This window comes from Pelobates fuscus, chromosome 5, assembly GCF_036172605.1.
Source record: "Pelobates fuscus isolate aPelFus1 chromosome 5, aPelFus1.pri, whole genome shotgun sequence".
Lineage (NCBI taxonomy): Eukaryota > Metazoa > Chordata > Amphibia > Anura > Pelobatidae > Pelobates > Pelobates fuscus.
Window position 1 is genome coordinate 171,180,940 of NC_086321.1, and position 13,778 is coordinate 171,194,717.

At 39.1% G+C, this 13,778-nt stretch overlaps 1 protein-coding gene across 5 annotated transcripts in view; it reads right to left on the reverse strand.

Annotated features, from left to right (window-relative positions):
- ACACB (acetyl-CoA carboxylase beta) overlaps window positions 1-13,778 on the reverse strand; it is a 159,948-nt gene that overhangs the window by 64,468 nt on the left and 81,702 nt on the right. For all 5 annotated transcript variants that reach the window (XM_063454679.1, XM_063454677.1, XM_063454678.1 and 2 more), the window contains 8 exons: window positions 12,246-12,352; window positions 9,315-9,425; window positions 8,266-8,646; window positions 6,814-6,975; window positions 5,643-5,806; window positions 3,743-3,893; window positions 3,070-3,173; window positions 1,514-1,595 (listed from right to left, as the gene is read on the reverse strand). In XM_063454679.1, the coding sequence (XP_063310749.1) occupies window positions 1,514-1,595; window positions 3,070-3,173; window positions 3,743-3,893; window positions 5,643-5,806; window positions 6,814-6,975; window positions 8,266-8,646; window positions 9,315-9,425; window positions 12,246-12,352 (1,262 nt within the window). The remainder of the gene's footprint in view (window positions 1-1,513; window positions 1,596-3,069; window positions 3,174-3,742; window positions 3,894-5,642; window positions 5,807-6,813; window positions 6,976-8,265; window positions 8,647-9,314; window positions 9,426-12,245; window positions 12,353-13,778) is intronic.

Consider the following 13,778-nt stretch of genomic DNA (forward strand, 5'->3'; position numbering starts at 1 on the left):
TTACAGGACTCTGTGCAGGCCTTACAAGCCGAGCACCAAGCTCTCTCTCTCCACTACATAGCCCTGGATGACAGGTCCCGATGCAACCACCTCAAGCTTTGGGTGATTACCTGATGCCATCACACCTGAGGAGCTCCCTCACTACTAGTAGCCTCCTTACTGCCACCAACACATGCTAAAAAATTTAACATTGACGGGATCAACTGGCTACTATCATCAGGCAGAGCATCCTCCAACATGGTTCGAGACGTGATAGTGCGCTGCTCGACCTCACAAAACAGAAGAATCCTGATAACGGCACTCCGAGGCAAGATGCCATTAACGTTCGAGGGAGCTAGTCTCTCAATTTAGCAAGACCTAACCAGATCCACACTACAATGGCAATAATCGCTGAACCCTGTCACCAGCCTCTTTGGAGAAGCATGAATGGAGTACCACTTGAGATCCCCCAGGTTCTTGGTGGTCACACACAAGGGAACTGTCCACAAAATATCCACGCTGGCAGAGTCACCGACCCTCTTTAAGGCCCTGGACCTCCCAGTTCCTAAACAGCCTACAGACCAACGATCCGGCACGGACACCGGGTCCTCAGGCAGACAGGACCATCTGAATCTCCCGACAGCCTGACCCCACTACTGTAAACCTGACTCAGTCGAGAGCCGAATCTCACATCTGCAACTCGAACATTCATGTTTAGATAATGTTTGATTTACACCCAGTTTACATACTCCCACACGTTAAAGAGCCTACTGGCCAACAATTGTATGCTCCGGCACCCAGCATCTAGGGGTCTTGCCCCAGCGATGAGTATAATACCACTCCACTGTTAGCCCTCATCCCGCCCCATCCCCCTGCAGTCCCCCTTGGTTAGGGGCACACTTAGAAGAAGGCCTCGCTATCACAACCCGCTAGGGTTACACTTAAAATCACCTGTACCCCACGGCCATTCTCCGTAAGCATTTCACACACTCCTGTTAACGCACCAATGTTGGATAGCACTCCCCGTACTAAATGCCTAGTTACTGAAAAACATATATATATATATATAGGCTTGTAACAAATCCTGCATTACTGCGATAAAAATGAAAATTTCAATAAAAAGAGATTAACAGAATTTTTTTTTTAAGTTTTATATCCAATATTGTTCCTTGTTAACAAAATGCAAGCCAAAAGAGAGGGGTGGGAGGGAGACAGTACGAGAACTGCACATAGTTTAGTATTTAAAATCATGGTAAAAAAATGGATTGTCGTATTTAAATAAAATGATAAAAGCATATCACTAGTCATGCATTCCCTTACAGAAGTACACTCAGCTGCACATCCTGTTTTCAGGCCAAAAGTACTTAAGGGAGAGTTGCAGTAAGGAAATGCTTTAAGTAAGGATATATTGACTATTTTTTTAATTTATGATTGTTTGTGGATAGTTTGTGAAGAGTATTCCTATTAGGGTTTTCCAAGTTTATTCTGCAGTACAAACATTTTCTTAACATTATTAGAAATGCTTAAAATGTACCTTTAATTTGTATTTCACACTCTCTGAGATGAGTTCCACATCAACAATGTTCAGCAGTGTTGCGGCAGGAAGAACCTGTCCTCTGAAGACATGATCAATATTTTATTAGCAAGCATCCTGCAGCCACGTACAATGGAGATAACATGCACATTTAACATATCTGAGGATATAAAACATTAAACCCAAACAAGTGTGCAAGGAGTTTAACACAATATTCAAAACATTTTACACACTGAGGCCACAATTTAATATTTCCAAATTATTTAATATTTTTGGATAAACTTTTCAAATTATTAACTGTAAAAAATGTTTCCTTATATATTAATATATATATTTTTTATATATGATATATTTTTTGATTAAATAGCGTGGGGCCAGAGTGTGTGTGTGGGGGGGGAGGAGGGGGAGAGGGCTACGGCACACCCCTGCATCATGCCTTGCTCCCCCAAATGCAGGATCAAATGTATCAAGTGGTGTGTGAGCACAGCTCACACAGGTCTGGCTACCCAGGTGGAGGACTTCCTTTTTCTCCACCCAGGATAATCTAAATTAAAAACAACAAAAACAGATTGAGGAAAATACAGTGTTTACATTGAAAGCTAGGAACACCTCCAGTTGCAGTCACTCAGAGTGAACCAGAGGGACTTCGGAGTTGATGGAGGCATAATAGGTCTGTCAGCAGAGCACAGGGCAGCACTGTGCACAGCATCCTGTGATTCAGTATCTCCTCCCTCTGCATGCAGACACTGAACTTTTCTCATAGAGATTCATTGATTCAATTCATCTCTATGAGGAGACGCTGATTGACCAGGGCTGTGTATGAATCATGCTGGCTCTGCCCCTGATCTGCCTCTTTGTCAGTCTCAGCCAATCCTATGGGGAAGCACTGTGATTGGATCAGGCTACCACATGTCAGCAGACTGCTTGTTTTTCTGAGTCTAACAGCATGCAGATTTACAGCTTCAGGCTTAAATACAGTAAGATTTTTACTATATTTATGGAGGCATGAGGGGCCCAGGGGGGCTAGATGGGGGTGTTAACACTATAGGGTCAGGAATACGTTTGTGTTCCTGACCCTATAGTGATCCTTTCAAGATTACTCAAGTAAAGCAATGCAGAAGAGTATATGCCCAAATTTGCACACAACACATAAAAAAGGAATCTGCTTTGCTTTGACCTAACTGATTGATTAATTAGAAAGTCTGAAAAACATGTTGCTTATGAACGAAAGATAAAAAAATTTGTATATGAAGCTTAAAGTGAGCACCAAGGATATAAGAATGTAGCAAACATAATTCCTCCAGCATCATCCAAAATAATCAGGATGTTTTCGTACCTGGAACTAAAGCCAATGTGTTCTACAACACCACCTTCTTTCACCCATTTCCAAGAAATGGAAAGACATTCAAAAGAAAGCATGGTGCTCTACATATTGCACAAGCAAATACAGCCTACTCAAGTTGTTTAATTCAACAACACTCATAAAACATATAAAAATAGCAATGTGCTTATGTAAATAATGGAAGAATGCGGATGTTTGAAATCTATAATCATACCTTTCTAATGAATGAAGGAATTCATTCATACAGGTCTGGAACAAAGTATCTGCTACATTTAAAGCCCCACAGACCACTCCGAGCATTGTATCCGGTTTCTCAGCCTAAAAACAGTAGAGAACAATATCAATGTGAGAAGCAATCTTACCTTCAAGATAGAACACAACCAAACAAACATTCTTCCAACTTGTTAACAGAGCATCCTTACTCATGGAAGCTTGTTTGCCACTATTATTCCGGTATGTCCAACATCTCTTGTTGCAATTACTTTGTTTTGTTGACGCTTTACAGAGAATTATAATGTGACCTGCTACATTAATTACTGATGTGTAGAAAATACCAAGAGACGACACTCACCAAACGGGTGGACATATACTTCACACGGTGCACAGACCCAGTACACAATTCAGAAGGTTATAAACAAAAGCAAAAGTACGAGCTGGCAAACACAGAAATCATAAAACAGTGACTTTTTTTCTGAACACTCCCGCAAGTTTCAGCCCCAATATGGGCTCTAATCAAGCCTCAATAAAAGCCCATATTGCGGCTGAAACTTTGCCAGAGGGTTTCAAATAAAGTCAGTCCTCTGAGAATTTGTGTGTGCAGGATCTTCTTTTTGATTTTACATTAATTACTCATAACATAAAAATGACAAAAGATACCCAAGGTTCACCTGGACTTTCTCTGCAATTAGATAATCCAGCCAACCAGTGTCAATCTCATTGTTCTGGAAGCACTCTGTTTCCAACAGTTTGATGAGGTACTCCACAGTAGTCCTAAAATCTCCCCGTATAGAAAGCTCTTTAAGAGCCATAACCATATTCCTGCAAAATGAAATATATACACAGAGATAACAGTTTAAACCCCTCATCTAAGGTACAACATGCATTACCATATTTACAGATTTTCTTAGAGGTGGGTAAAAGTTGTATGATTTTTGCATGCTCACATTTATTTTTTAGAGTTTTTGCATAAAAATATAAATGTTTTGCAGAATGCCGCACAATATGTCTCTTTAGCCACGCCTCCTCATGCTAGAAAGACTACCTCATACATGTATGTATATAGTTTAGCACCCAAAAAGTACTAATTGACCTGCTATTAATTTACAGCCCGGCGGAGACAGTCACGGAAGCTATAGACAAATAGGTTAGGGATCGACCGATATTGATTTTTTAGAGCCGATACCGATACCGATATCCTGTGAACTTTCAGGCCGATAGCCGATATAATTTGCCGATATTCTGTACATTTACCATTTTGGAAAATAAACTATTTCTAAAGGTAAATGCACAAAATATACATGCCACGTGTAGTGGATGCAGTGTGTTTAGACAGGGGAGCTGTGTATGTGTGTGTAGTGGATGCAGTGTTTGTGCAGTGTGTGTGTAGTGGATGCAGTGTGTTTGTATAGGGTGTGTGTATATAATGCAGTGTGTGTTTGTATAGTGTGTGTGTATATAATGCAGTGTGTGTGTATATAATGTAGTGTGTGTGTATATAATGCAGTGTGTGTTTGTATAGTGTGTGTGTTTGTATATAATTCAGTGTGTTTGTATAGTGTGTGTGTGTATATAATGCAGTGTGTGTTTGTATAGTGTGTGTGTGTATATAATACAGTGTGTTTGTGTAGTGTGCATTATATATACACACACTATACAAACACACTGCATTATATATACACACACTTTACAAACACACTGAATTATATACACAGTGTGTTTGTATAGTGTATGTGTATAATAATAGTGTGTGTGTGAGGGGGCATTTTTTATTAAAAACATTTTTTTAAATTTTTATATTAAATTATTATTTTTTTTAATATATTTAATTATGATTATTATTTATTTTTTTGTTGTCCCCCCTCCCTGCTTGTTGCCTTGCCAGGGAGGGGGATATGTTAATCCCTGGTGGTCCAGTGGCATTGGCTTAGCTGGGGGAGGGGAGGGAAGTAGGGTGGGCAGCAAGCGTTTACTCACCTCCCAGCAGCTCCTCCAGCTCCCCAGTGTAAATCTCGCGAGACCCGCGGCCGTCAGAGCTGGCCGCGGGTCTCGCGAGATTTACACTGGGAAGCTGGAGGAGCTGCAGGGAGGTGAGTAAATGCTTGCTGCCCGCCCCCCCCAGGACCGCCGGGCTTGTAATGAGCCTGGCGGTCCTGGGAGGTATTATCGGCAATATCGGTATCCCTATTGGCCGATACCGATATTTCCGAAAATACCGAATATCGGCCGATTATATCGGTAAAACCGATAATCGGTCGATCCCTAAAATAGGTGTCTAATTTACTATATGCCTGCCTGGGTGGGATGGACTACTTTACTAAATATTGTATTGCCAATTGGATTTTGAAGGAAACTCCATGTTTTTCAAATACACTAATTGGGCCACACAAAAAGAAGCTTAATGATTAATAAATAATACTCTCCTTTAGTGAATATCGGACGTTTTTACTGACTTTGCATTTCCTTAAACATTTCAATCATACTTTTATAATTTACCAATGACGCTACAGGAAGACAATAAAAACAAAACATATTAAAGTGAAAGATTTCCATTTAGAGAACAGTACTAACGATATGGCTTCCTCTCGGTTTTCTCCCCAGGAGAAGCAGTGTCCAAATTGGGAATCAGCAAACTCATGCAGGCCGCCAGCAGCTGCCACACTGAAATATCCCCATACATTCTTGTTACTGCGAAAATTCAGCTCCTGGACTGTGCCGGAGCTGGGCTTAAACCCCTGGATATTGAAATAAAAACATAAATGACATAAGCAATAGATTAACAAGCAAATCATATGGAGCATCAGGATCAAATGTTATTAGATAAGAATAATCTGAACAATCAAATATAGCCCTGCCCTCCTCCTGTCCAAAACGTGACATTACTGAATGTTTTAGAAAAACAACAATTATGCGCTCTCACTATTGCAATGGGACAAAAATATATATGCAAACATTTTATAATTATTCTACAATCAAAAGCAGAAATCGTTTACAGTTATAAATTATTAGCAGTGACACAATATCTCTGGTCAAACCCATAAAAGAAGAAGGAAAATATTGGTTTTAAAAACCATACTGCACAATAATCTTAAATGGATTGGTTAATCTTAATTCATCAGACTTTAGACAGGAAGAGTCAATTCTCTGGAAGTTAGACCACTGAATAAAGCATGAAACATGATCTATAACTTAAATATTAAATATTATTTGCTTTTCACGTGATGCTCTGTTTTCTTTTACATTTATTTAAAGATTTAGCAAATTACATAAAAAAACTAGTTCAGTCCAGGCAAATCCACGGTTGCACACACATTCCAAATAAGGAGAAGAAACATTGCTTAATTTCTCCTGTTTTCTATGGTTTCTCTAAGCTTTAAGGACGGAGTCTATAATAATATTTACAAAGGATCCAAGATGGACGCAGCCAACAGCATAGAGATGTTGACTAACATTGAACAGTGGGCATCACCGGCATTGGGCATTGTGCTACCATTAACGGGCTACTGGTACTGAACATCTCCAACGGGCTCATAGTAATTAGATTCTTTGACTATGATTGATCACTGAAGCATTAAATTGGACATGAGCTATTTTGCTCCTTGGTGGCTGTATGTTCTAAAAATGGCTGAAGAAAAACTGTAATTAACAAAGAGATGAATGTATGTTGACAGCCATGCTTTTATTGCTTCAACACTCATTTGGAGTCTTAACAATTAATGTGTCAAACATTCCAAAATCTTACTTCATCAGGGTTCTCACTGGTAATTCGGGCGGCAATGACGTGTCCTCTTGGTTGGGGTGGGTTCACTGGGTTATCAAAGCAGATTGGGGAATCTCCCCAAGGAGTCTCTCCATACAGAACTCTTATATCCTTAATTCTGTACAAAGGAACTCCCATTGATATCTAGTCATAAAGAACAAAAAGAAAAGATAAACATTACAAAAACGTAGACTGTGCTAATATTATATAATAGTGAAGAAGTAGGAGAAACTATTTTTTTCTTCCCAATTTTGTGTTACAGTAAATGTGTCATACATATTTTGCTCTACTGACAGCTGATTAGAGGCTGCTCACAGAATTTTATTGAACCATAAACCAAATTGCAAAATCTAGGCAAAAAATGATTTTGAAATAAATCTCACACTCAGCAACAGCTATACCCTGGCAAATCTTGCCTAAATTAAAAATGTGGTTTACAATTCATTACTTGTTGGTGTTTAGTGAGAATAAAATCTAAGTTTTTCTTTCTTAGCCATGTCCCTATTTCACCCAGCTGTGTAATATGCATTTATAATAATGTCTGCATACAGTTACTTCACCTATTTAGGCTTCCATTGCAGCTTCTTCTCCCCATTTTTGAACTTTTTTGTATGAACATGGTTAGTGCGATAACCTCGTTCATATACCAGCAGCTCATTTAAAAAAAAAAAAAAAATGTTTAAAAAAAAATATATTTTAAAGGGACACTATAGTAGCCAGAACAACTACAGCTTATTGAATTTGTTCTGGTGAGTAGAATCATTACCTTCAGGCTTTTTGCTGTAAACACTGTCTTTTCAGAGAAAATGCAGTGTTTACATTACAGCCTAGTGATAACTTCACTGGCCACTCCTCAGATGGCTGTTAGAGATCCTTCCTGGGTCATGGCTGCCTAAAATGCATCCAAACACTCAGTATCTCCTCCCTCTGCATGCAGACACTGAACTTTCCTCATAGAGATTCATTGATTCAATTCATCTCTATGAGGAGATGCTGATTGGCCAGGGCTGTGTTTGAATCATGCTGGCTCTGCCCCTGATCTGCCTCTTTGTCAGTCTCAGCCAATACTATGGGGAAGCACTGTGATTGGATCAGGCCACCACTTCTGATGATGTCAGCAGACTGCTTGTTTTTTTTTAGGCAAACTGCATGCAGAGTTACAGCTTCTAGCTTGAATACAGTAAGATTTTGCTATATTTATGGAGGCATGAGGGTCCCAGGGGGGCTAGATGGTGGTTTTAACACTATAGGGTCAGGAATTCATGTTTGTGTTCCTGACCCTATAGTGATCCTTTAAAGAGAACGAGTAGTTTGTGCAAAATTCTTTTTAATGTTACTGTTAGTCTTAAAAGGAAAAATAACAAACCTTTATATATGACTTTTTAATCAACTAAGCAATGGTTACTGAATAGCTGGTGAAAAACGTTGCTGTACCTGTAGCTGAGCAGCAGGGAGGTTGACGTCACAAATCATCTCCGTACATGGGTGTTCAACCTGTAGTCTAGGATTAAGTTCCAGGAAGTGAAAGCTGCCATCTCCACTGTAGAGGTATTCCACTGTACCGGCACTCACATAGCCCACCATCTTTGCCAAACGTACTGCACACTGCTCCATGTATTCAAAGATAGCAGGGGTTGCCACTGTAGGTGGAGCTTCCTCTATTATCTTCTGATGCCTCCGTTGTATGGAACAGTCACGTCCGAAGAGAGACACAGCATTGCCGTACTGATCTGCCAGAATTTGGACTTCCAAATGGCGAGCGTGTTCAGCTAGCTTCATTACAAAGATGGGGGACCCAGGCACCTCAGTCTGCACCTAGATAAATAGAAAAGAAAAGAAAGAAAAATGTTAGTACCCGACATAATCAGTCTTGTTTTTATTTGTGGTATATTTTAATTTTTTTCCCCCTTTTCCTTTTAATTGAAAATATATAATACCAATTCCAATATTTTTTATTTCAGTTTTTTGTTTTGTGGTACCCCATGGCAATTCAGATCTATTTCCTTTTCAGATCAGTATAGTTAATTTTCATGTTACGCACAGCAGGTCACTGGTATGCCTGTTTTAGAGATTCCTTTTTCCATATAAATAAAACTCCCACGTGTACATATAGTTTTAAATGGTCATCGAAGGATATGATAATATTACATAAATATATAAAGTCTCTCTAAACCACTTTCTGGTGATCTGTTCATTACCACAACATTGCAAATACAAAAAGGTTTTCCATTGAAACTTGAGAAACTATACTGACCACAATGGAAAGATATTGGATAACCATGTTGGAGAAAGGTAGGATTTTATCCTTTTAAAGGCACAATTTGAAGATACTTTGGTCGAAAGGTATAACAGGGATAGATCAAAAGGTGAAAGTCTAAGGTTGATGGTTGCTATGTAAAACACTGCTCAGTTAATGTTATCCTCCTTTTGACAACTACACATTGTAAACCTAGACAGTGACCGTGTCGGCAAGATATTCTGACCTGTCTAAAGAGGTTGGGAAAATCCTCTCCACGCTCAGACATTCGGATGCCTTTCCCTCCTCCTCCTTCAGATGCTTTTATCATCACTGGATATCCGATTCTCTCTGCAGACTGAATGTCAGAAAGATAACATACTTGTTTATGAAATAGAAAAGGGCATTTTATACCATTTGGCAGACCAGAGCATACATGCTTGATATTAGAAGGAGTTACACTACTGTCCATTACCTGCCACCATTTAATTACAGTAAAAAAAAGTTATTGCAAGATACTTATTTATTTGATATACATATTTTATAATACATATGCATTGCAGAGATGAGTGGAAGAAAGATGTAATTATTATAGGATTAGAAAATCAGAAATATCACATTTGATATTCCATAAAATGCTATCAAGACAAACAGGTGATATTACTAGTGCTGGCTTGAATGTGTTTTTAAAGAGCTCAAGAGTGCGATTTAACTTGGGATAATTTGTAAAAACTGAAAGCCAACTGGCTAATGGCCCATGTCCATAGAGCTTTTATGATATCATGGACAAAATGCAATTCTGGATAAACTCAAAATTCAACGTTTTAACATCTTAACTTGGGTGTAAGTTTTTACCAGAATGAAAACCCCCTTTTTCATGATGCCCGTTTTAACACAGCAATTTAAAAGCCCACTTGACCAACAAAGTGGAATGGTCACTTTGAATGATTTTTAATAGTTAGTTTACTTATCTCTACAGTTAACAAAGATGTCTTTATGGTGGAAAAAATAAAACAAAACATAGAAATCCATACCCCTTTACCCTGCAAATGGGTGCCCCCATCTTAGCTCCCTGTCGGTTATTGTTATAAGCTCTTCCCTTTGCACATGTTACTCAGCACAGAGAAAGCTCCCAGAGAGGTCTTCATTTGCAATGTTTGCCCTGGCTTTGTCTTGTCTGAACTAGATCATAACATCATTTGCCAAATTATTAGTACAATTTTGTAAATAAAACTGAGCATTTCATGCAAAAAATTTAAAGGGACACTATAGTCACCAGAATGACTTTAGCTTTATGAAATGGTTTTCGTGTATAGGTCATACCCCTGCATTTTAACTGCTCTGTTCTCTGCTATTTAGTAGTTTAATCCCTTTGTTTATGCCACCCTAGCCTATGCCATCCGATTGAAAATGAAACCATTTTGTTTTCGTGCACGCTGTGTCAGCCACTGCCAGGGGAGGTGTGGTTAGGGCTGCATAAACAGAAACAAAGTGATTTCACTCCTAAATAAAAGAGAATTGAGCAGTGAGACTGCATGTTGATGACCTATACACAAAACTGCTTCATTAAGCGACAGTAGAGTTGACTGTAGTAATTTTTTAACACAAGTTTAACTCAGATTTGCTTATGACACATGCCATTTTCCTTTTCTGTTTTGCACTCCAAGCAATAATTTTGTCTCACTTTATATCAATATTAAACGTTCACTTTCCCAACTTGTGTCATTAGTGTTGAAAGTTTATTACGTGTGATAACCATTCACTTGTTGCATATACTGAAGTTACTGATTTGCTCATTAAAGGAGATGTTATCTATGTGCCTGTTCAACTTATGTTAGCTGAAAATCAATGTAAACTTTTATTGTTATAGAGTTTTATGCTGGTAACAACATTCACTTGTAATATGCTATCATCTCAATAAAAAACATAAAAAATGAAAACAAATGAATTTTCATCTAACGTCAGAGTGATCCTTTAAAGGACCACTATAGTGCCAGGAAAACAAACTCGTTTTCCTGGCACTATAGTGCCCTGAGAGTGCCCCCACCCTCAGGGTCCCACTCCCGCCGGGCTGAATGGAGCTTACCTGGGCTTACCTTTCTCCAGCGCCGGGCTCCCTCGGCGCTGGGGACTCTCCTCCTCCTTTGGCCATCATCAGCTGAATGCACGTGCATTCAGCCAGTCCATAGGAAAGCATTCTCAATGCTTTCCTATGGACGCTGGCGTCTTCTCACTGTAAAAATCACAGTGAGAAGCGCGGAAGCGCCTCTAGCGGCTGTCATTCAGACAGCCACTAGAGGCTGAATTAACCCTAAAGTAAACATAGCAGTTTCTCTGAAACCGCTATGTTTACAGCAGGCAGGGTTAATCCTAGATGGACCTGGCACCCAGGCCACTTCATTGAGCTGAAGTGGTGTGGGTGCCTATAGTGGTCCTTTAACCTATAGTGGTCCTTTAATATAATCAAATGAACCACAAAAGTGTATCTTGAGACTAAAATAGCACAGACCCTAGTCACAATACTACTAATCTCTACAATAAAGATATTGATCTCGAATTTTATTGAACTGGTCAAATTTCACACCTCAGATTTTGAATACATTTATAGTCTCCTTTGATGTTGGATGTCCAATTCCCCCTCCAAGAGCACACTGTTAATTGATCTACTCATTGTTTAAACTCAAGTTACCAGAAGCCCCAGTATATTTTCATTAGATGCACTCCTCATTTCATTTTTTTTTTATTCTTTACTTTATTTGTGCAAGGAAAATACACATCAGGCTTACAATGCCACAACAGCAAGGGTAAGCAGTTATTCTCATGGTTTTACATTGGTTAGGCATTAGAGGGTATTGCACATTTTTTATATATATGAACGTCGCTCGTCTCCTTATTCATTTTTAATTTCCATGAGCCATGATAACTGTATTATGATGCCTATTCACAAAAGGTGCAGAGAACTTGCATTATAATGGCTGATCCAGCAAACTGAGCTATACAGTCTACCCATTTCCTGTAACGGAGATACTGTATTCTTGATTTTGTTTCAAACTCGGGAAATATGTTCTGAGTATTCAATATGCCCTGGGACATATGTATCACCATCTAGCTTTATCTCAAAATGTGGTTACAGGAAAATGCTAAGTATCATTCCCTCATTAGCCGAATAGATTGTTACCTCCAATCCTTCGTCCACATCTTTGACACAGCCCTGTACATAAATCTCAGTTGGAACACAGATAATATTTTGCTGCTGCTTGTCCTCTGAGGTGGCCAAAAGCAGTCCTATAGAAGAAAAGATAAAATAAGGCCAAGCTTTGAGATACAAACAGAATAATAAGTGTGACCCAGTGTTCCGCTAGGCAAAGGTTGTGTAATACATCCTCCTCCTTTCTATATGCCTTTGGAACTTACAAAGAATCTTTCAGGTTATTACAAAATGTTTATACATAAAACAATGCATTCTGCAGGCCTCTTCCTTGGCCAGGTATGAAACACAAGTGCATTTGCAGTTTTTGGCTTTAGAATCAGAATTCTTTGTCCCTCTATTCCACATTGTTTTTATTTTAAATTCTCCTTAGTTTTCTTTCTATGCATAAGTAGACAGATTGTTCTTTTAAAATGTGCATGACCTTTGTCAATCTTTGGTAACAGCTGTTTTATTGTTAAAGGGACACTATAGCCACCTGAACAACTTTAGCTTAATGAAGCAATTTTGGTGTATAGAACATGCACCTGCAGCCTCACTGCTCAATCCTCTGCCATTTAGGAGTTAAATCCCTTTGTTTATGAACCCTAGTCACACCTCCCTGCATGTGACTTGCACAGCCTTCCATAAACACTTCCTGTAAAGAGAGCCCTATTTAGGCTTTCTTTATTGCAAGTTCTGTTTAATTAAGATTTTCTTATCCCCTGCTATGTTAATAGCTTGCTAGACCCTGCAAGAGCCTCCTGTATGTGATTAAAGTTCAATTTAGAGATTGAGATACAATTATTTAAGGTAAATTACATCTGTTTGAAAGTGAAACTAGTTTTTTTTTCATGCAGGCTCTGTCAATCATAGCCAGGGGAGGTGTGGCTAGGGCTGCATAAACAGAAACAAAGTGATTTAACTCCTAAATGACAGTGAATTGAGCAGTGAAATTGCAGGGGAATGATCTATACACTAAAACTGCTTTACTTAGCTAAAGTAATTTAGGTGACTATAGTGTTCCTTTAATGCAACTCATCAGCATGAGGTTCGTTACTGGCTTGCTATGGAGGCTTGGTATTACTTGTAAAGTACATGCCAAAAGAATTGTGGTGGGGAAAAAAGTGTGGATGAAAACCCCTTCCACATGAAGTAAGTGGATAGTTAATACATTGCTAAACACAAACATTTCCCATAAGAATTAATGTAAAATTGATTAATCCGTTCCAGACCCCCAAAATTACAGCATTTTACATTTATATGTATGCATTAAAAATGCAGAGATCGGGGGGGCGGAGCTAGCAGCCATACTGAGAAGACGCACATGTCTCAAGCTCCGAGAGACACTTACACAATTATTGCAAAAACAGAGGAAAAAAACCTACTTTTCACAGCTACCTGGGCTGCTACCTGCTCCTGGATGGTCATGGGACGGCGAAACAAAAAACCGAAGCCGGACAGATCTCCATCTACCGCGGACATTGGAGAACTCCTGGGGAGGCCTCAAAACTACCAGAGGCC